The 24,318-nt window shown below is 42.1% G+C and overlaps 1 protein-coding gene across 3 annotated transcripts in view; it reads left to right on the top strand.

The window, feature by feature from the left end:
• The window catches only part of LOC108433870 (thrombospondin type-1 domain-containing protein 7A), a 238,224-nt gene that overhangs the window by 188,373 nt on the left and 25,533 nt on the right, over positions 1 to 24,318 (top strand). For all 3 annotated transcript variants that reach the window (XM_037534172.1, XM_017708707.2, XM_037534171.1), the window contains 7 exons: positions 3,472 to 3,650; positions 5,929 to 5,934; positions 6,157 to 6,290; positions 8,577 to 8,730; positions 14,594 to 14,735; positions 17,585 to 17,700; positions 21,442 to 21,559. In XM_037534172.1, coding sequence (XP_037390069.1) covers positions 3,472 to 3,650; positions 5,929 to 5,934; positions 6,157 to 6,290; positions 8,577 to 8,730; positions 14,594 to 14,735; positions 17,585 to 17,700; positions 21,442 to 21,559 — 849 coding nt within the window. The remainder of the gene's footprint in view (positions 1 to 3,471; positions 3,651 to 5,928; positions 5,935 to 6,156; positions 6,291 to 8,576; positions 8,731 to 14,593; positions 14,736 to 17,584; positions 17,701 to 21,441; positions 21,560 to 24,318) is intronic.

Here is a 24,318-nt window from a genome sequence, read left to right as displayed (position 1 = left end):
ATCCAGCACGCCTCATTAGCAGCATCCATGAGCATGCCTGATAGTCATTAGAGCTTAGGAAAGTGCCATGAGAAGAGAAATTAGCAGGGTGGTCTTCAGAAGCTTGAACTCATAATATCGACGCCAGTGGCCCAGCGCCAGAGGTAAATAATGAGTGTGGCATCTGAAAACCAGGGAGGCCCGGGCAGAAGAAAAACAAAACAGGTAAGGAAAGCAGGATGAGAAATCTGGGGTAAATCTGTCCAAAGGCCCCACGCATTCAGGAGAGCATAATTAGGTCTACCCGTTCTGAAATATATCTGCTAATATACAATTGTATGATCAGAAGTATGTGGACACCTGACCGTCAAACCTATGAGTTTGTCAGACATCCCATTGCAAAACCATGGCCATTAATACGTGGCTATAGCAGCCTCCACTCTTCTGAGAGGGCTTTCCTTCCACAAGAGTGTGTCTGTGGGCATTTGTGCCCATTCTGTCAGATTATTTGTGAGGTCAGACACGGATGTCGCATGAAAAGACCTCTCTTGCAATCGACACTCCAATTGACGGTGTTCAGTGGGGATGAGGTCCAGGCTTTGACCTGGTCACTGGAGCTCCTCCACACCAGTCTTGGCAGATCATATCTTAACGGAACTAGCGTTCTTCTGGCGTCCACCAGTTAATTCATCACATACTGCCAGATAGTGAACACTGCCAAATAATGAAGCATCATTCAAAACATGTTTCCAATGCTTGAGAGTCCAGTGGTGGCCTGCTTTATACCACTCCAGCCGACACTTGGCATTGCACATAGTGATGTTAGGCCTGTAAACAGCTGCTTGGTTACTGAAACCCATTTCATGAAGCTCTTGATGCACGTTTCTTCTGCTGATGTTGCTTCTAGAGGCAGTTTGGAGCTTTGTAGTTAATGATACAACAATTTTTGAGCCTGTGATTCAGCTCGGGAGGTTTAGTTTCAATTTGATCCAGTGATGCACAAGTTTTCTAGAGTCAGCTTCAACTCTTGACTCCTGCCAGTGGAGGCAATAGAGTCAACACCTTGACTACATGTAACTTTAACCAAGACGGCACCAGAGCCATTGATGACGGGAGATATCAGAAAATAAACATAGTTTATCCACTTTTTTTTAATCGCTACAGATCAGAGTGATATTGTTGGCAACTCCCAGATATGTCAAAGTCAAGGAGTCCTTTGGATTTGATGCCACTCCTCTACTTAGATGAGTTTTTCGCTTAGCACAATAGAAGAATGTACAGAATAGTGGGTTTATCGGGGCATTGACCTCTCCTTGACGTGCAGTGCAGCGGGTCTCGTTAAAAGCAATAAGTCACCTGAAGCCATGCATTACAGTGATTTTATTAGTGATGAAATCACTGTAATGCATGGCCTCAAGTGGCTTATTGCTTTCATAAAATGGTGAGAGCATAAAATTAAAATAATAAACTTTCAGTAAGTGAATTATAATTACTAACAATTACGTAAAACAATTTGTCCACCAATGTAGCTGAAATGCAGTTTATTTAGAGTGGCCTACTGAGGGAGGACAGGAACAGTCACCCATATATTTGCACAATAGTCATTTCATGAACTTTTACATTTTTTGGGTTTATAATACTAAACACACACTAGAATCTGGAGAGGTGGAGGTTTGCAGTGGAGAGGAGAGGAATGAAGGTCAGTAGAGATAAGACAGAATACATGTGTGTGAATGAGAGGGAGGCAGGTGGAAAGGTGAAGATGCAAGGAGTAGAGGTCGTAAAGGTGGATGACTTCAAATATCTTGGGTCAACCATCCAGAGCAATGGACAGTGTAGAAAAGAGGTGAAGAAGAGGGTGCAGGCAGGATGGAGTGGGTGGAGACGGGTGTCAGGGCTGATGTGTGACAGAAGGATAGCAGCAAGAGTGAAAGGGAAGGTTTACAAGACAGCAGTGCGTCCTGCTATGATGGATGGTTTGGAGACTGTGGCTCTGTCTAAAAGACAGGAGGCTGAGCTGGAGGTGGCGGAGATGAAGATGCTGAGATTTTCGTTGGGAGTGACAAGGATGGACAAGATTAGAAATGAGCAGATCAGAGGGACGGTGAAGGTGGAGCAGTTTGGAGATAAAGCCAGAGAGGCCAGGTTGAGATGGTTTGGACATGTGTTGAGGAGGAATAGTGGATATATTGGGCAAAGAATGTTGGAGATGGAGCTGCCGGGTAGAAGGAGAAGAGGTAGACCTCAGAGAAGGTTTATGGATGTAGTGAAGGTGGACATGGAGACGGTTGGTGTGAAAGTAGAAGAGGCAGTGGACAGGGCAAGATGCAGGCAGATGATCCGCTGTGGCGACCCCTAAAGAAGAAGAAGAAGATAATACTAAACACATACTACATCTTTTTCTAGGCAGAAACCTTCACTCTCCAAAATATCACCGCAATGATGATGCAAATTTCCCCCAGCACCTTTATCCAGTTTACTGTGTTGTGTTAGCATCAAGCTAACTGTGCCACCCATTGTGTTTTCCCCACTTGGTTTACCTCTCCTAAAGGCAGATCTAACACTGCGTGTAACATTGTTTACTTTTTATACCCAGTTTTGCAGTGAATCATATAGTATGTTAATGGAGGAGCTGTTTAATCTGCTAGCTGTCTTTCTGGCCTGCTGTCTTTCATCTCTCAATAGGCTCAGTGGTCCATGCGAGCAGTATAACTGTCCATGAACAGCACAGGTTCTTAGTGAGTTGGCACTTTAATATAGTGTATCAGTTGCTGTGGGGTGGTCAGGTGTGCATATATCAAGTGTTTCACAGCATATCCAGTCAGATTTTAAGACTATCCGTTTTGTGAATGCATAATAAATGTATGACAGTCTCATTTTGCAGCTTTTCAAGCAAGCACACCTGAGTCAGTGGTGGTCCAAAGTAAACAGGCTAAGCATATTTCAGGCTGGAGCATTCTGCTGTGGGATGTGTCTAATAACTGACACGCAAAGCATCCTTTATATTTAGTTTTGGTTTGGCGTGCCAATGTGTGCTCACTTTATATGCGGTGCCTTTTAAAGGGCCATATCTTACTTTTTTTATCTTATCTGTATTATGTTTTTCCCTGAGGTCCACCTCGGATAATAATGTCTTTTCGTGCATCAAAAAACTGACATAGTTCATAGTTCATAGCTAAACTGCTGTAGGCTGAATAGGTGGGTATTTGTGCATATAAATGTGTTTTGTGACATCACAAAAAAAATAAATAGCAAACAGGCTCTGCAGCTTAGTTTCTATATATGGACTGTATAGACAGTCCACATAATAAAGTGAGGTAAATGTAGTTTTCCACAAAATTGGCTCTTTAATTTAGTTTTTAATTTAATTTTTGGATGTACACAGGTTATTGATTGAATCTATGTGCATTTTCTAACACTGTCACTTTAAATTAGGGTATTCATGAAATGTCCAGCCCTAGATTTGAACCTTGCTATCTATCTCATGTTCAGGGTACATTGAGGAGGCCTGCATCATCCCTTGTCCATCTGACTGCAAGCTCAGCGAGTGGTCCAACTGGTCACGCTGCAGCAAGTCCTGCGGCAGTGGGGTTAAAGTGCGCTCCAAATGGCTCAGAGAGAAACCCTACAACGGTGGGAGACCCTGCCCTAAACTGGACCACATCAATCAGGTATGGAGCCAGCCTTAAAGAGCCCAAATTACTACATTTTTGTTGCATTGTTGGGTTTAATTAATGTTTATATGGCTATTTTCAGCCTGTCTTTTTTCCTTAGAACTAAACAGACTGGTTGTGTTACTGTGCCTTTAAAGATTTGACTTACCACTGGGAACCTTTAATGCAACTTTAGTTGCTTGAAACCTACATGACACTAAATTGCACTTGAGTTGCAAGAGGTAAAGCCTTCTGTGACTCATATGAAGCTTAGCCGCAACAGTTGCGACCATCCCGGCTTTATGGAACTAGTTTCATGGTTTCGTGAAGCAGCAATCATAATGCATCACATGATCGTATCCAATGAGATCATTTCAAGCGACGGATTTCACTGGTCCAATAGGAACGGAAATAAAACAGAGGCTGGCTCACTGTGTATTCGAAAATAGTTGAGATCCTCCTGATCAACTTTAGAAAAGTTTGATAGTTTCTTACACTTTGTCAGCGCCACCAAAGCTGTGATTGAATTGCTACTTAAACATGAAGTCTCAAAAGCATAACATACACATATCACACTCAGACAGCAAACAATCCTACATAGACTAATAAAAGGCAGATATATAGATGCAGAAAAAACAGGAATACCTGGTGGAGGGATATACGAACATAATAAAAATTCTGCAATTATGTAAATTATTCCTTGCTGATGCCATATGGCATGAATCATATATCATGTATCAAAAAACACTCATTTCTAAGTTGCCTAACTAGTGGAGTAGCTGACCGTGTTGCAGCTTCTGATTTGCTTTGTGTGTTTGTGAAATTACACAGAAATTATACTGTAGGCAACTCACAACATGCAACTGGTTACATGAAAGTGTCACTATGTAAATTAGATAGATATATGTAAATGACCTCTGTTCTGATTGGTTGCCCTTTGTTTAAACGCAGTCTGGCTAAATGCACAGAATAAACTGTTAACTTTAGGGGAAGTAAACTGGTTTAGGCTGGCTTTACATGGTCAAACTTCCATGCAACTTCATTTGCTTGAAACTTACATGAAAAACATTTTGCGCTTGAGTTGCATGTAAATCGTCCTGCAACTTACACGAAACTCAGCAGCAACAATTGCAGCCATCTCGACTTCGACTGCAACTTAAACAATTTTGACTTCACATTTCATGAAACAGCCAATCAAAACAGAAATAAGTCAAGCGATTATATCGAATTACAGACTTGGCTTTATGGCGAGAGCGATCCGGTATATAAAACTAATCCGAATCAGAATCCGAATCAGAGTATTGATCCCAGAGGGAAATTGTTGTTACAGTTGCAACTATTTATTTAAAAGAATAAACACTTTAATAATTTAAGACAAAAAAAGAGAAATTTGCAATATGTACAAGTTGAAATTCTTACAAACGCAGTAAATAAAATAGATCTGCTTGGCTGACTAGTGGAGTAATTAAATATGTTGCATGCAACTTTGAACTGTTTTTGAACTGTTTTGCGTAATTGTCAAGTTATACAGAGATAAGCAGAATAACTTCTTGTTTTGTTCAAAATCCATGAGATCCATAGTGTAACATCTCATTAACAGGGCCAGCATTACTTCTGGACAGAACTGTGCATTGGAAAATAACTCACGTTTGATGTGCAGACGCATCCAAGCGAGCCAAAAAGGAATGTGTCAGCGTTTCTTGTCATCCCTATTTTTTATTTCTTCTAGAAACGGTTCTCATCAGACCTGGGCTCCTCTGAACCGCCCACCAGCGGCACACTCGCACTTCCCCTCTGTTTCTAAACAGTTTATCACAGCTGGATCGAGGTCATGATGATCTGAAATGTAGATGTTTGTTTTTTTCCCCTCCAGCTTCGTATCTGTTCGGCCAGGTTCTTCTTTATGTTTTGAGCACAAAGCCTGAGCATCTGTTTATTTTCGTGTCTAGACTGTGAAATGATGTCGTGTTTTTAAATCTACTCTTAACAGGCTTGTTCACTTGCATAAAAAGTTTAGGCGCCCATGGTAGAATGGCTTGTTTTGTTGATTTTCTAAGTAACACAAAATCTACAGGGAGCACACTTCTGCACATTTTAATGCACAGTTACTGTTCGTTTGCTGATTTTACCATAGCAGGGAAGAAAACATGAAATGGTAAACCTCAGCATCTACCACAATGGGCGGCCAAGCGTTTGCATACGAGCGTATATGCAATTATAAGTTGTTCCAAGATGTTCTGGTCAATGTTCTCATGTCTCTTTTCTCCAACTCTCTTAAAATGCTGCTCGAGCGCAGGCTCAGGTAAGCACTGACTTTCAGCACCTTCGCTGCCTTTACAGCTACTTGAGAAATGCTCCTTGGCATTTTTACTGCATTCATTTTTACTGCACTTCTAAGCAACTGAATGCTGTACTGTTAAAGAAACCAGGTGTTAAAATCCTTTGTTTTTTTGTCAGAGTTGCTTAGTTTTGGGCCTTTTTAGCTGATTCATCCATTGCGCACATGTGTATATCCCTGCTGAAGGTGTACGAGGTGGTCCCATGTGTGAGCGATTGCAGTCAGTACGTCTGGGTGGCCGAGCCTTGGAGCATGTGGAAGGTCAGCAATGTGGACCTGAAGGAAAACTGCGGCGAAGGAGTGCAGACGAGGAAAGTCAGGTATGCCTAGGTCTCTATTTTTTTATGCTTCTTGCTCTTTCTGTGTATTTGCCGACTGATTCAATACAGGCGATGTTCACTGGCTAGTCTGTGAGTCAGTGATGGTTGTAGTAAACATTATGAGCACATATAAAGTTGGATGATAAAAGAAAAGCCCAAAGAAATGAGTGCTGGGTAGAGCTGACATAAAAGGCCATGTTCAATAAAGCTGATGACGATATAAATCACTGCTAAAGCGATGTGTCTCTGGCTGGATGTGATGGAAGTGCAGAGATTTTGTGGGGTGGGTAAATGGAAATCTAACTGACCTCTCTTAAAGTCCCTGTTTAGACAAACTAAATAGAAATACAAAGGCACCCTTTACTCTTCTGCCCATGAAACACTAACAACTACTACATCAACTACTACATCAACTACTACATCAACTACTACATCAACTACTACATCAGCAACGCAAGCACTTTCTTTGTGCACTAAAGGGCTGAGAAGCAGTCAGCATCCCCTCAATAGATTTTTCTATAAAGGCAACAAAAATAAATCAATATAATTCATAGGTCATTTATTTTTTCATCATTTGTGTTTCATATAGGAACACAAGAACAAATACATATTGTTGTTTCATTTGACTTTTTTGTTTAATTATCAAAAAGTGAGACACACTAGGTTGTATTGAGCGTAGAAATAACATTGCTCTTGCTTTTGGTTGAGTGTAGTTAGGCACCGTGTTGTCCTCTGGTTTGGGACTCTTATGTTGAAGGTCTCTGGGGGGGTAAGGTAGCAAGCTTCAGTAGTTCAGCTGGCTAGCAGGAAAGCGGTATAGCCTGAGCTAGCCTGTGTGTTGCATGTTTTGCTGTACATTGTTTTGAGTTGAATTTCCACTAAAGCTTAAAGGTTGAGCTGTTCTGTTATAAAACTTTGGACCCACCGGTGGGCCCTGTCCATTTAAGGGGGTAATATACTTTGTCGACTTCATTTTTGTCATAATAACTTCAATAAACTTCAAACACTTTGATGTCTTCGCTTATCTGATTTAAATAAATAAATAAATATATATAATGCAATGTTCTGGAACAGAACTATTTATATATAATAGTTTTTTTTAAAGAACCATATCCAACTGAGTAAGCAAAGAAACATTTAACCGTTGATTCCTTCAAATTGTTCTAAATAGAACCGTTTCCTTTACTAAACAGTTATACTTAAGAGTTCTGCTTCATTAGAGTAACTATATAAACGTAATACCATCGACCACATCTAAGAATTTTAAACAGGTGTATGGCTGACTTTGAAGATTCATACTGAATAGAAAGCAAGGATCTAGTCAGTGAACATAAAGTGCAGCACCAGCAGTCCAGCTTGAAAGATAAATCTTTATTAGTCCCACAACAGGGAAATTCACAGTACTAGGCAGCAAAGGGAAAGCAAGGCACTCGGGTAAAGAAAAATCAGGAAGAGAATTAACAAACATTAACAAGTTAATTTCTTAATGAGGTTACAGTTTGTTTGTTACTTGTTTGTATACAGACAATATAGACTATAATACCAAAAGTATTCGCTCGTCTGGTTTCACACAATGTGATTAATGTGATGTCGGCCCACCCTTTGCAGCTATAGCAGCTTCAGCTCTCCTGGGAAGGCTTTCCACAAGGGTTAGGAGTGTGTTTATGGGAATGTTTGACCGTTCTTCCAGAAGAGCATTTGTGAGGTCAGACACTGATGTTGGACGAGAAGGCCTGGCTCACAGTCTCCACTCTAATTCATCCCAAAGGTGTTCTATGGGGTTGAGGTCAGGACTCTGTGCAGTCCAGTCAAGATCTTCCACACCAAACTGGCTCATCCACGTCTTTATGGACCTGCTTTATGCACTGGTGCTCAGTCATGTTGGAATAGGAAGGGGCCGTCCCCAAACTGTTCCCACAAAGTTGGGAGGATGAAATTGTCCTCTTGGTGCTGAAGCTTTAAGAGTTCCTTTCACTGGAACTAAGGGGCCGAGCCCAACTCCTGAAAAACACCCCCACACCATAATGATGATGAATTCACAGTTGTGTACTGTATGTGTGTGAGGTCTAAAGGGGGATGGAGGACGGTTCTACTGGAAGCAGTGCTGGTTGTATAGTCTAGCAGCAGCAGGAGGCAAGGACTTGAAAGAGCCTGTCACTGTAGGAGCTGCCCAGTGCTGCCAGGATAAAAACATGAATCTTAAATCAGCAGGATATGAGACTAATCTAGCAATACACACCACAGATTTCAGTACACAGCCCCTTCATTCCTGTCCTCCCAATGCAGGTGTATGCTGAACACGGTGGACGGCCCCACTGATGCTGTGGAGGACTACTTATGTGACCCAGAGGAGATGCCTGCAGGGACCCGGGAAAGCAGGCTGCCTTGCCCGGAGGACTGCGTCCTATCTGACTGGAGTCCCTGGACACCCTGTGAGCTGGTAATAACTGAACTCCACTTGTATCCGTCCTATAATATCACAGCACAAAGACCACCCCTCATCTATTTAATGTCTAGTCAAAACAGCCATTAAGTACAAGTTATTCATTTTTCAGTCTTGGGAAAACAAACTGAACATATGCTAAACAGTAAATTACCCAGAAACCTCAATAACTAAATCATTTTGTTTCCAGTATTTAGTGTATTCACCTTTTTTCTTTATTACAGCTTCAGTTCTTTACAGGAAACTTGCTTTCCATGCTTTAGTGAAATCTGCCGGGATATTTTTCCACACCTCCAAAGTTCAGTCTTAGAAGTTGGTTCCATTTTTCTCTGCTTCATTTACAAATTTTTGAATGGCAGTTAAAAAAAAGGCTTGAATGAATTTTTTTTTTCTCCTAAAAGATTTTGACTTGTACTCTGTCGTTTGGACTGAAAATTAAGAAAATTAATTAGACCTTGTGTGGCGTCATATCACGTGACACCTCATCTATTCTCTATCCTCTTAACCTCCATCAGGAATGGTTGTGACTGGCAGCCTTGAATTTATTCCTAACTTGCAAACAGCATCTGCTAAAACATGTAACGTTTATCTAAGTTACTCGCAGACAAACTGCAGCTCTCCAAATCATAACCTTTAGTGTTCCTCTTTTCTAAACAACCCTGTAATCCAGGGGGGTTCAGAGTCCGACTCCTGGCCCAAATGAGGCCCACGGAGAGATTTTAATGTAGGCCTGTAGCTTCTGTTTTAAAGTGTGTTATAAGTGGCTCTTCAGCCAATACCCTGCAGTGTTTCCTTTCACCTCATGGGGGCAGCAGTGCTGTGAATTTATATTGTATTATGCCGCACTGTGGTAACGAAGTTCACTAAACTTGAAGAGTCTTACCTCTCTTACTACACCTGCAGCTTAAATTACTCAATGACATTTATTCAAGATTATTGCCATAAAGCACAAACTTAACACAGAAAACTGGCAATAATGATGAAATGGAAATTTGAATACTTTTTCATCGAGAGCCACAGCAAATGTGAGAGTCTCAAATGTGAAAAGACTGTACTGAATAAATATTATAAATAATAAATGAATAATGATTATGAATAAATATTGTGTTTTACATCTGACTGCCTCAAGGTCTTATGATATCCTCCACACTCTGCACTTGAACATATAAAAGTGACGATCACCTCTTTCATTGAATTTTGAGTGTTTAATCAATCGTTACACCCGTGGGGTTCCCGGTCAGAAGTGACCGCCATAGGAAATGAATGGGTATCCAGACAATATTCATCCATCAGACAGAGAACATCCTCATACACACCCACCCAACTCACTCACTCATCCTCATACACACCCCCCCAACTCGCTCGCTCATCCTCATACACACCCCCCCAACTCGCTCGCTCATCCTCATACACACCCCCCAACTCACTCACTCATCCTCACACACACCCCCCAACTCACTCGCTCATCCTCATACACACCCCCAACTCGCTCACTCATCCTCATACACATCCCCCCAACTCACTCACTCATCCTCATACACACCCCCCAACTCACTCACTCATCCTCATACACCCCCCCAACTCACTCACTCATCCTCATACACACCCCCCGAACTCACTCACTCATCCTCATACATACCCCCCCAACTCACTCACTCATCCTCATACACACCCCCCCAACTCACTCACTCATCCTCATACACACCCCCCAACTCACTCACTCATCCTCATACACACCCCCCCAACTCACTCGCTCATCCTCATACACATCCCCCCAACTCACTCGCTCATCCTCATACACACCCCCCCAACTCACTCGCTCATCCTCATACACATCCCCCCAACTCACTCGCTCATCCTCATACACCCCCCCAACTCGCTCGCTCATCCTCATACACACCCCCCCAACTCGCTCGCTCATCCTCATACACACCCCCCCAACTCGCTCGCTCATCCTCATACACACCCCCCAACTCGCTCGCTCATCCTCATACACACCCCCCAACTCACTCGCTCATCCTCATACACACCCCCCCAACTCACTCGCTCATCCTCATACACACCCTCCCCAACTCACTCGCTCATCCTCATACACACCCCCCCAACTCACTCGCTCATCCTCATACACAACCCCCTCAACTCACTCACTCATCCTCATACACACCCCCAACTCACTCACTCATCCTCATACACACCCCCCCAACTCACTCACTCATCCTCATACACACCCCCCCAACTCACTCACTCATCCTCATACACACCACCCCCAACTCACTCACTCATCCTCATACACACTCCCCAATTCACTCACTCATCCTCATACACACCCCCCAACTCACTCACTCATCCTCATACACACCCCCCAACTCACTCACTCCTCATACACACCCCCCAACTCACTCACTCATCCTCATACACGCCCCCCCAACTCACTCACTCATCCTCATACACCCCCCCAACTCACTCACTCATCCTCATACACACACCCCCAACTCACTCACTCATCCTCATACACACCCCCCAACTCACTCACCCTCATACACACCCCCCCAACTCACTCACTCATCCTCATACACACCCCCCAACTCACTCACTCACCCTCATACACACACCCCCCAACTCACTCACTCATCCTCATACACACCCCCCAACTCACTCACCCTCATACACACCCCCCCCAACTCACTCACTCATCCTCATACACACCCCCCAACTCACTCACTCACCCTCATACACACACCCCCCAACTCACTCACTCATCCTCATACACACCCCAACTCGGTCACTCATACTCATACACACCCCCAACTCACTCACTCATCCTCATACACACCCCCCCAACTCACTCGCTCATCCTCATACACACCCCCCCCAACTCACTCACTCATCCTCATACACACCCCCCCAAACTCACTGACTCATCCTCATACACACCCCTCCAACTCGCTCGGACATCCTCATACACACCCCCAACTCGCTCGCTCATCCTCATACACACCCCCAACTCGCTCGCTCATCCTCATACACACCCCCAACTCACTCGCTCATCCTCATACACACCCCCCCAACTCACTCGCTCATCCTCATACACACCCCCCCCAACTCACTCACTCATCCTCATACACACCCCCCCCAACTCACTCACTCATCCTCATACACACCCCCCCAACTCACTCACTCATCCTCATACACACCCCCCCAACTCACTCACTCATCCTCATACACACCCCCCAACTCACTCACCCTCATACACACCCCCCCAACTCACTCACTCATCCTCATACACACCCCCCAACTCACTCACTCACCCTCATACACACACCCCCCAACTCACTCACTCATCCTCATACACCCCCCCCGAACTCACTCACTCATCCTCATACATACCCCCCCAATTCACTCACTCATCCTCATACACACCCCCCCAACTCACTCACTCATCCTCATACACACCCCCCAACTCACTCACTCATCCTCATACATACCCCCCCAACTCACTCACTCATCCTCATACACACCCCCCCAACTCACTCACTCATCCTCATACATACCCCCCCAACTCACTCACTCATCCTCATACACACCCCCCCAACTCACTCACTCATCCTCACACACACCCCCAACTACCCGAATTTTATTTGCTTACTGATCCAAATTGCTCTGAGTGATCCAACAATAAAATAAGTCTTGTGCATCTTTTATACAGTGATAGTAAACACAATAGCTCACAGAAAGCTCTGATTCCATGCATTTTTTACATAATTTGTAAATAATATTTCAGCCCCCAGCTATTTTGACGGTACAATCTGGCCCATCTTTGTAAAAGTTTGGACACCCCTGTCTTTATCATTCCGTAGTGTCATTCAAATGCATGCAAGCTGACCTTTAAAGAGCCAAAGTATTGCAGAGATAGAGGCAGTATGTAAAATGACGTAACCTTTCGAATTTATACTCTACACTGCAGACAAATAGGGATCATCATATCACCAGAAAGTTGTCATGTCCAACCCTTTCCTCCACCCCTCCTCTAACTTTGCAAACATTAACACTTTTTTAATGTTAAGCAATTAGCTACCTTTATAAGCTGCCACTTAATAGCCAACAACAACTGAGTACTTACTAGTCTTGAAGAAGTGTTGCAAGTTTAGCATCAAACTTCATCCCTTTACTCACCAAGAGCTCCAGTGGTGGAAAGCAACACAAATGTTAACCCTTATTTTGCTTTTAAAGGGGGCAACAGTGGGAATAACAGTCACTTGCCAAGAGGTTCAGCCATCGTTGCATTTACTGTTCCATTCATCAGATGTGCATCCTTAAAAGCTCTTTTATAAGTCTGTAAACAGTTACTATGATTGACAAGGTTAGAATGTGCTCGGTTCTGTTGGGCTGATGGTGGACTTGACGCTATAATCACCTCTTAAAGTACCAAGTGGTTTTACGAGACGGGACAGGTCAGGGCTTGCTGTTTAGCATGCTAACTTCAGTAGATATCTCTGTAACACAGTACCTAGACATCTTTGACGTAATGTAAAAACTGTTATTTCTTCACTTTCTGTTCATAATTTTAGTTCATTTTGGAATGTTTTAAACTAAAAATCTTACAAATCGCACCTTTATGGCTTTGCCGCCCCCTCTACAAATGGAAACTGTACTAGACATACTGAATGTTACTGTAAATGATTATGGTTTTAATAAACAAAATGTTGATAATTATTGATTTTTTAATTTTTTTATAAGACAAAGATGACACTGGGAGAAGCAAGTACAGACATTAGAGGGCACAATGTCCTAGAATTCACATTTATGTAAATTTTTACTTATTTTATTGAGCATTTTGTTCCGATGTATCAGTTTTTCTGCTTAACAACCATCTTAAAGTCTTGTCCACAGCATCTTTTTGCCTTGTTACCTTCATTTGGTGATTTTTCACTAAACCACAGCTCTAAGAGTAGCTGCCAATTAAAGAGCTATGTAAATTGAGATATGGAAAACATCCCGCAACATGGTAATTGGTAGCTTCCAGCTTTTGCTGGTCTTTATCCATGTTAGCATTAGTGGTTAAGCTGTGTTTTCCAGCTCATTCCAGCTTCCCTTCAGAAAGTTCATGCTCCCAGTCCTTTTCCCCGCCTCGAGATGTTATTAATCACATGCTATTCACTTTAAAGGCCTGACATTATGGCCCCCCTGCAATCTGGCTCTGAGTGTGGAGTCTGCAGTCGATGCCCCATGTGTTATTCATGACACGAGCCGGAGAAGTTATTCCAGTGGTGTTTCCCTCTGGACCTAAAGCCAGAGCCGGCAGCCGGGCAAAGGCAAACATTAGCATTGCCGCGGCACTGCTGTTCACAGCCTGGCCCTCCTGGCTTCTCTCGCCCGCTCTCTCTCTCTCTTGCTCTCTGTCATGCTCTCTCGCTCTTTTTCTTCGTTCTCTTGCTCCCTCCTGTCTCACTCTCGCTCTCCCTCTGCCTCTCTCTTTCTCATCTGGGTTATGACGAGAGGGATCTTGTTATTTTCGGGGCTGTAAATGACTCCGCCGAGATCCACTGGTCCTCTGAGGGACCAAAACAGCGGCGTGGAAAAATCAGAGTGACCCGTTTTGATGCTCTTTTTCGGACAACACTCGTTCGGCTCTGGGACGAAGAAAAAAGGAGCAGTTTTTTTTCTTTTTCTGTGATCTGCCACCACCTGACTCTCACCACCAGCTGTTAATCACATTTAACTGTTATTCACAAGTGAGCATATGCTGTGATGTGGGCAGGCCTGCTAATGAAGTGTGTGTGTGTGTGTGTGTGTGTGTGTGTGTGTGTGTGTGTGTGTGTGTGTGTGTGTGTGTGTGTGTGTGTGTGTGTGTGTTCTGAAGCCCTGTAGCGGTCGAGGCGATCGGCAGAGGACGGCCTACGCCCTGCGGCTGCCCAAAGAGGGGAGAGAGTGCCCCAAAAGCATGGAGACTGAGCCCTGTCTGCTCAACAGGAACTGCTACCACTACAGCTACAACATCACAGGTACCCACAAAGCAGCATCTCACGTCTCCCCTTGCCAGGCAATTACTTCTTTCTATCATGATAAGCCACATAAGCAATGCAAGGCAACCACTGGATTTCATGTGTTGTTAGCCACAGTAGCATTTTCTGCTAAACTGTCATTTGAACAGTGCCTTTATTTACTAGACAGGCTTTGCTACTCAGGTATGGAGTTCTTGTTGTTGGCCACATTATCCCACTAATAATAATCTTTGCGTAGTGAAAGTTGGCCTTGGCTAGGCGGTAACACCAGGCTTTTAGTTGTTGTTTACGAGTCGATCTGTTCTAATCAGTAACTACTGGCTTTAATCTTTGTTGGCCACATTAGAATTTGTAGTCAAACTGTCCCTTTAACCCAATATTTAGCATGATGTTAGTAACTTTGCCGCCCGTTTGTAGTCGTCCACATTAGTATTTTTGGTCAAGCTATCCCTTTAACAGTAGCTTTGTTTAGCATTTGAAAGTTGGCCTTTAATTTGTAGCTAACCATGTTTATTATGTAACTTCCCCTTAAACAGAAGAATTGTTTAGCTTTATGCGAATTGGCCTTGGCTAGTCAGTAACTGTTGGCTTTCATTTCATGCGTATAGCTACAAAAAAAATACAGTATTTTTAAATGGGAAAGAATCTTAAGTCAGGCTTAAATTTATGTAAATAAGACAAATGTGATTAATTGTGATGAACTACACAAAATAAAGTGATTAATTGCGAACAACTACCATTAAATTAAGATTTATCATGATTAATGTGCTTAATTGTGATCAACTACTTAACAATAATGAGATGAATGGTGATTAACTAAAGAAAATAATGTAATTAATCGCAATCAACTCCATAAAAAATGAGAGTAATCACCATTCACTGCACATGATAATGGAATTACTCACGATTAACCACACAAAACAGTCTAAAAAGTCACGATTGTGTAAAAGAAATGAGATTAATTGTAATTAACTACACAAAATTATGTGACATCGCAATCAACTATGTAAAAATTATTGTGATTAATCACAATTAACAAACTAAATGATGTGATTAATTGCAATCCATTACATAAAAGGAATGAGATTAACTGCGATTAACTACACAAAATAATTTAAGTAATCATGATGAACTACATAATTAAATGAGATTAATAACAAACATTTTGTATAGTTGACTGCAATTAAGAACAAAAAATTGTGATTAAATTGCAATCATCTACACAAAAAATGTGATTAATCATGATTAACTACACAAAATACTTCGATTAATCGTGATTAACTATACAGAATGCTTCGATTAATCACAGTTAACTACACAAACTACTTAGATTAATCACAATTAACTACACAAAATACTTTGACTAATCACCATTAACTACACAGGATACTTCGATTAATCACAATTAACTACACAAAATACTTCAATTAATCACGATTAACTTCACAAAATACTTTGATTAATCACAATTAACTACGCAGAATACTCAGATTAATCACAATTAACTACACTGAATACTTAGATTAATCGCAATTAACTACACAGAATACTTCGATTAATCGCAATTAACTACACAAAATATTTAGGTTAATTGCAATTAACTACACAACATACTTTGATTAATCACCATTAACTACACAGGATACTTTGATTAATCACAATTAACTACACAAAATACTTCGATTAATCACAATTAACTACACAAAATACTTCAATTAATCACGATTAACTTCACAAAATACTTTGATTAATCACAATTAACTACGCAGAATACTCAGATTAATCACAATTAACTACACTGAATACTTAGATTAATCGCAATTAACTACACAGAATACTTCGATTAATCGCAATTAACTACACAAAATATTTAGGTTAATTGCAATTAACTACACAACATACTTTGATTAATCACCATTAACTACACAGGATACTTTGATTAATCACGATTAACTTCACAAAATACTTCGATTAATCACAATTAACTACGCAGAATACTCCAATTAATCACAATTAACTACACTGAATACTTCGATTAATCGCAATTAACTACACAAACTACTTAGATTAATCACAATTAACTACACGAAATACTTTGATTAATCACCATTAACTACACAGGATACTTCGATTAATCACAATTAACTACACAAAATACTTCGATTAATCACGATTAACTTCACAAAATACTTTGTTTAATCACAATTAACTACGCAGAATACTCTGATTAATCACAATTAACTACACCGAATACTTCGATTAATCGCAATTAACTACACAAAAAATTTAGGTTAATTGCAATTAACTACACAAAATAATGTGATCAATCACAGTTAATTATATCAGCCCTGGTATAAATATTTGGCAGTCTAACGCTGTTCAGCAGTCCTCAAAGGAGTCGTTCTCTCTGATCCTCCTCTTGTCCCAGAGGCACATGGCTATTTTAGGCCACACTGTATGAGCGCTATGCCTGAGATCATTACTAGAAAAGCTTTTTAGTGTTCTCTTTCTTCCCCAGACAGACACAGAGCGAAGATCCACTGAATAATAGAAAACAAATCCTAGACGTTCTTAGAATCCCTTTAATGGTTTGCTGGCACGTTCGGCATTCTGTAGTTAGTGCCACCCTATTTTGTCCGGTAACTCTAAATGGGCGCTGGTACTACTTTAAGAATGAGGGTTACTGATGAGGCTCCTCATTGTTTGACGTTTATGAGTTGAGACAAATGGTCGACTGGGAGTCATTTGTATGTTGCAGTTGTTCTTGCATGTTTGATCACGACTGATTGATGAGCACAGTATCACTCATGGGTGTGGTCACTGCTCTGTGTATTTGTGTGGTTCCTCAGATTGGAGCACATGTCAGTTAAGTGCCAACGCCGTGTGTGGAATCGGCCGGAAGACTCGCATGTTAGACTGCGTGAGAAGTGACGGCAAATCTGTGGACCTGAAGTTCTGCGAAGAGGTTTGTGTACAGAGTTTCAGTGAAAATAAAACTCTTTTAAAAAACGCATTAATAATGAAATCGAAATTATGTTCTAAATTATCACTGTGCACAATTTCTAGTCTATTCATTTCTAGTCTTTCTGGTTAATTAAGTTAGAATTATTTGTTCTTCGGAATATATTTCTGAGGAGAGTAGATCCAAGATAACCCACTTGCATAAGGAAAGATCATTTTTAAAAAGATCCAGAGAAAATGTGACGCCTAAAAACCACCTGAAAGCCCTAAGAGACCCCCAAAAAAATCAAGGTCCACTCTTGCATCAGATCTGAAAAAGTCCATAGGTGTTTGTGTCCACTGTGAGACAACTTGGCGATATTGGTCTGAAAGAATGAAAAATGTGTAGCTATCAAGATGACCTCACTGAGAAAAGGAAACAGACAAAAAAGAAGAAAATGTGAAAATAAAACTGCTGGTGTTCTCAGAACGATGGACTGACCACCCCACAGTCCAGACATCAACATCACTGAAAGTGATTGGGATTACTTGGATCGTGAAAAGCACGTAGTGCAACCAGCTTAACCCTGCATTCACACCGGCACCGACTTTTCACCCGTTCTCATCTAAAGGCCTCAGCAAACGTCTTGCGAAACGAAATTCTCAAGGGTTGTGCGAAGCCGAAAGTGCCTTTGCGAGCTTATAAGCTTGCATACTTTCTGTGGTTTTGTGTTGCGGATGCTCCACGTGACGCTATGACATTTTATGATAAGTTTCTACTGGAAAACGATTCTTTCACAGTTCTAACTGTGGTGACAACACATAAGGTGGAACGGGAAAATTCAAACAAGAAGCTGGTGAATAGAAAGCCAACTTCAGCCTTGTCCTCGTTCTGAACCTATAAGGTCACCTATATGTTTTGATGCTTACTAATATTAGTATTACCAAATACCAGACATAGTTTCTTAAATTTAGGGGCTATTCATTGGTTATTTATCAAATGGTTGGTTGGTTAGTGTAGTGGTTAACACCTCTGCTTTCTACGCTGTAGACTGGGGTTCAATCCCGCACAAGCACCCTACACTATACCAATAAGAGTCCTTGGGCAAGACTCCTAACACCGCCTTGGCCTGCCTGTGTAAAATGATCAAACTGTAAGTCGCTCTGGATAAGAGTGTCAGCCAAATGCCAGAAATGTAAGTCAAATGTGTGTTTCCTAGTGGAATATTAGTGTGTCTGCCGAACTTCCTTGAAGTTGTCCATCTTTGTTTCATGACACGCCTCTTTTTTATTGACCAATCACAGGCTTTGTCATGTAGTGTCTTCGTCCAAGGAGTTTGCCCAGCTGCCATGTGCGCGACACAGCAAATGAGGCCTCCGCGCGACGTCTGCGGTTGTTCGTTTTCCACGCAATTGCGTTGTTTGCTGAAGCCGTCGTCTCCGCAGGAAGTATGCTGAGGCCTTTAATCATTGATTGCTCATCGCCTGTGGGCATTTCTGAAACCCTACTGACCATTGGTTGCCATGGTTTCACTGACACCAAGCACAAATCAGATGCATTCCTTCTAAATTTGAAAATCCTGGTGAGAAATCGCTTGTGTGCTTATTGTTATATAATCCCTGTGTCTGTGCAATCAGTATGTGAGGAAAACATCTAGGAACTAAAAGTGGAGCATGCTGTTCACACTGGTGCAGATAAAGTGCGCACTATGCTGCGAAATGCTCAATTCCTATTGGTAATTGTCAGAGCTGGACGAAGTACACAAATCATGTACTCGAGTTAAAGTCGAGACCCCCAAGGTAAAATATTCCTCCAGTAAAAGTAGAAGTTCCTCCCTTTAGACCTCCACTTGAGTAAAAGTACTAAAGTATTTACCTTCAAATGTACTTAAGTATAAAGTAAAAGTACTAAAAGAGTAATTCTGGCTCTGATGTCCTGTTATCATTTTTATAACCAGACTGGCTTCATGAACTCATTTCAGGTGAAAGTCCTCCAGCGTCTCTCTTGGTAAACCAGTCTTTTAATAGAACGTCATTAATTAGTGACGCTGACGTCTATTAAAATGATCAGAAGCACAAAACACTGAAGGTAAACAGTTTCCATCAGGGAGAACCGAGTGGCTCTGAAATCACTTTTTACACACAAGCAAAGTTTCAGTTTCAGATTTATTTACAACTTAGTTCCAAGTTTAAGTTGAATAAAAACTGGCTTTAAACTCAGGATCACAGATGAGCTCCTTTACTATGCTGATCTGTAGGCGTCTGTTCATAAACATAAACCAGCCCAAACTCATTTACTATAAAATGAACTGGTGTTTGTAGAAATTCAGAAAAAAGCCGCGTCAGTCTCGACTGCATATGTGGACATATTTCTATATTGAGCTCTATTTACACAAAGTTAGGTTAGTTCATCATTTATGTTGAACAGACTCTCCCAAAGTTTTACGCTGCTGCGCTGACGTTGAACCGCGTGCTGCACTGGGTCGGTATGACCAACAGGTCAAAACCAGCTCTAAACAAAGTGACCGCTGGGCCCTGATTGGTGCTCTGGCTTTGCGCTTCTTTCGTTTTGACATGTTACGTTTTTATATGCACAGAAACCAAAAGGAACGACAGATTTCTCAAAATGTAGGAGGAAAAAGTCGGATATTAGACTCTGAAATGTAGTGGAGTGAAAGGAAAAAGTCGCCCAGAACGGAGAAACTTCAGTACAGATACACCAAAAATACTAAAGTACAGAAACTAATTACATTTACTCAGTTACTCAGATACTGTCCACCTCTGGTAATTGCCACATTCCTTGGCATTCCATTTGTATGAAGGTAAACTCTGCATAACTTTGTCACGTCGGCAACTTTGCATGGCCAGCATTGTCACTGCCTCCAATCTTCAGCTCTCATTATAAATGAATGACCCTTGGCTGCTTTGTCACGTCGCATCGCTGCCGATGTAAATGTAGGGTAAGACTGAACTTTGGAGGTGTGGAAAAATATCCCTGCACATTTCTTTGAGAAACTGGAAGTGAGTCTCCTCAAAAGAATGAAATCTCTAATAAACATAAAAAGTGGACACTAATATTATATTTAGTGTTTAGACGCCGAGTCATTCTGCTTAAAAAATGAAAAACTTTTACTTAATTGCCAGTTCAACTGGAAATTAAAGGAAGGGTGGTTGTAGTAATAATAATAATTATTATTATTTTTTTTTGTAAAATGATTAATAATATTATGATTATTGATGTTCATTTCTTAATTAATGTCACTTAGCTCTACGTGTGGCTTCAGTGTAGCCCAAAGTAAGTAAGAAGCCACAATGAAACTATTACAGGTATAAATTGCACCGTAGAACATGCCCACTTTCAGCTGTCTGCCCATAGCTGGTGAATTGCCATCACCTTCACTTTTGTTGATATGGCGTCATGATGAGGCAGTCTTTAAAAAAAGAGGCTATTTTGAGGCCTGTTAAATTGGTGGGTTAATGTGGTCTGTGTGACAGGGCTGGTGGAAGATCAGTCGAAGGCGGAAAAGTCACTTTAATTGGACCCCGTGGGTGATGGAGGAACATTTGCAGCTTTGGCTGCGTTTTAGCCCCATAACCCAGTTTCTCCAGCCAGCGGTATGACGAGTTTTCTGAAATGTTGGCTGGAGATCTGTGGCTGAAGCTGAGGCTCCTCAGGGAACGAGGGAAACTGACTCTAACGCTGCACTTTTGAAAGTAAGACATTCAACTGGCCCATGTTGATGCAAAGTTATGTGTGTGTTTGTAGCTGGGCTTGGAGAGAAAGTGGCAGATGAATGCTTCCTGTACTGTGGAATGCCCAGTGAACTGCCAGCTCTCGGAGTGGTCAGCATGGACAGAGTGCTCCCAGACCTGCGGCCTGGAAGGTGAGGATAAATAACTTTGTTTCCAGCAATAGATAACATATAGATTTACACCAAATGAGAGTCAGTCATCCGAGACCTGTTAGATGCCTGAAATTTGCTTCTTTAGTTTTGCAGGTTAATGTAGCTAACAGGGAGCGATTGCATGATACCACTTTTTCTGTTCTGATTCCAAAACTGACCGATACAGATCCAAGATTTTGTCACACTTGGCTCCTCCCACTCCCCATGTGCTCGTGTTGTGTTTTGGTCTAGTCCACGTGCTTTTTGTTTTGATCCCAGTCCTGCCCCTTGTTTGGTTACTCCGCCCCTGATTGTTCCCACCTGTGTCTTGTGATCCCTTGTTAGCCCTCATGTATTTAAGCTCTGTGTTTGCCCTGGTCTGTGTTGGTCTTTGTACTTTGATTGTGCTGGTTGTTTTATGTTTATGCTGTTTGGAGTTCTGTGTTCCTTTTCGTCGTGTCTGTCCCTCCTGCTCTTCATGTCAGCTATATGAACCTGGACCGTTTTGACCATGACCCTGGATTTGCCCATAATAAAAGTCGCTTATCTCAGCACGTGCGTCCACCTCATCGCTCCCCACCGTTACAGATTTCTTCTTTTAAAAATACTAAACTTTAAAGTGAGCTCATTTTAAGTTGAGCATTTCATTTTACATAGGCATGTAAAAGTAGGCAATCATGCTCAAACTAATCAAACACACTAATACCCCAGATTTTTTTTCTCCCTGCCATATCAAATCCATCATTATCTGCTGTCACTATGCCAGCTCAATACAAATTGCATGCCTAAATCCACCTACGTCTCAGAACTTGTTTGACTCTTTAAGCTTTTATCATTCAGATTTAGGCAATTACAGTGCGTAATAAATCAGTGAGGCTTTAAAACTTCTCACAGTGTTACACTTACTCTATTCTAAGCCACTTAATCTAAAATTGAAGATATTAAAAACACATACAAAGAAAGAGAAAGACTGTAAAACATAGGCAACACTTCCTGCCTGCAGTTTTCAATATCATTCTGAAATGGAAGACAAAGAGCAACAAAATGTGGAAGACACAGAGAACTCTCTGATAGAACTGCTAGACTGGCCATAATGAACAACAAAGCCCCCAAATTACTGCCAAAGACCTTAAGCAAGATTAGGCTAGTATGATCGGCCCACCCTGGCGTGTTATAGGACACACATTGTGTACATGGAAGGTTCACCAGAAGGTAACCTTAGCTGTGATCTCACCACAAAATTCAGTGTCTAAAATACGCAAAACTACATCTAGTTAAGCCAGAGGCATTTGTCAAATTCATTGGTTTGATGAAACAAAAATGATCTATTTAACTGCAATCACCAGAGATAAGTTGGAGAAAAAAAGCAGCAGCATGGAGCCGGAGCTTGTGCGGGAGGTTGAGAGGTACCAACTAGATATAGTTGGGCTCACCTCCACCCACAATGTCAGCTCTGGAACCAAACTCCTGGATAGGGGCTGGTCCCTCTCCTACTCAGGGGTTGCACAGGGTGAGAGGTGCTGGATAGGTGTGGGGATACTCATGAGGCTGTGCAGTTGGAGTTTGTCCCGGTGAATGAGAGGGTTGCCTCCATGTGAATTAAAATCACAGTGAGTAAAACTCTGACAGAGAGTAAAACTCTGTGCTTATGCACCAAACAACAGGTCGGATTATTCAGCCTTCTTGGAGACAGTGGATGGGGTTCTGGAAAGCCTACAGACTCCGTAGTCTTACTGGGAGACTTCAGTGCTCATGTTGGCTATGACAGAGAGACCTGGAGAGGCATGATCTAAACCTGAATGGTGAATTGTTATTGGACTTCTGTGCCAGGCATGGATTGTCCATAAGGAGCACCAAGTTCAAACACAAGGATGTGTATACAGTGTACATGGTACCAGAGCTCCTTGGGTCAAAGGTCAATGATTTACTTTGTTGTCATTTCCTCTGACTTGGGACCATATGTTCTGGACACTTGGGTGAAGAGAAGTGCTGAGCTGTCAACTGATCACCATCTGGTGGTGAGTTGGTTCAGATGGCAGGGAAGACTGATGGTCAGACCCAGTTGGCCCAATCAAATAGTGAGGGTGTGCCGGGAATGACTGTCGGAGGCCCCTGTTCGGAATGATTTCAACTCCCACCTCCAGTAGATCCTCCCCCATGGAAGTCAGGGCCAGAGGCTTATGGAGTGTCTAGCTCCATTTCCCTGGTGGAGGTCACTGAGGTAGTTGGTAAGCTCCTCAGTGGCAAGGCACCGGGGGTGGATGAGATTCATCCAGAGTTGCTTAAGGCTCTGGATATTGTGGGACCAGAGGGTGTGTGCGAACTACTGGGGTATCACATTGCTCAGCCTCCCTGGGAATGTCCAAAGTGTTGGAAAGGAGACTTTGACTGATAGTTGAAGAGGAACAATGCAGATTCCATCCTGGCCATGGAACAATGGACCAGCTTTTCACCCTCTCACAGATTGTTGAGGGACATGGGAGTTTGCCAACCCAGTCTACATGTGTTCCCCAAGATATCTTGTGGGAGGTCCTCCTGGGGTATGGGGTGCCGGGGTTACTACTCCAGGCCATTCAATCTCTGTAATCCTGCAGAGCTGTGTCCGTATACTCAGCATTAAGTCAGACTCTTTCAGTGTTATTGTTGGACCCCGCCAGGGTTGTGCCTTGTCTCCACTCTGTTTGTGATATTCAAGACGTAGCCAAGGTCAGGAGGGCATTATGTATGGAGGCCGGAGGGTGGCATTTCTGCTTTTTGTA

The sequence above is a fragment of the Pygocentrus nattereri genome, chromosome 24 (genome assembly GCF_015220715.1).
Source record: "Pygocentrus nattereri isolate fPygNat1 chromosome 24, fPygNat1.pri, whole genome shotgun sequence".
Classification (NCBI taxonomy): domain Eukaryota; kingdom Metazoa; phylum Chordata; class Actinopteri; order Characiformes; family Serrasalmidae; genus Pygocentrus; species Pygocentrus nattereri.
This window is presented reverse-complemented; position numbering and strand designations above follow the sequence as displayed.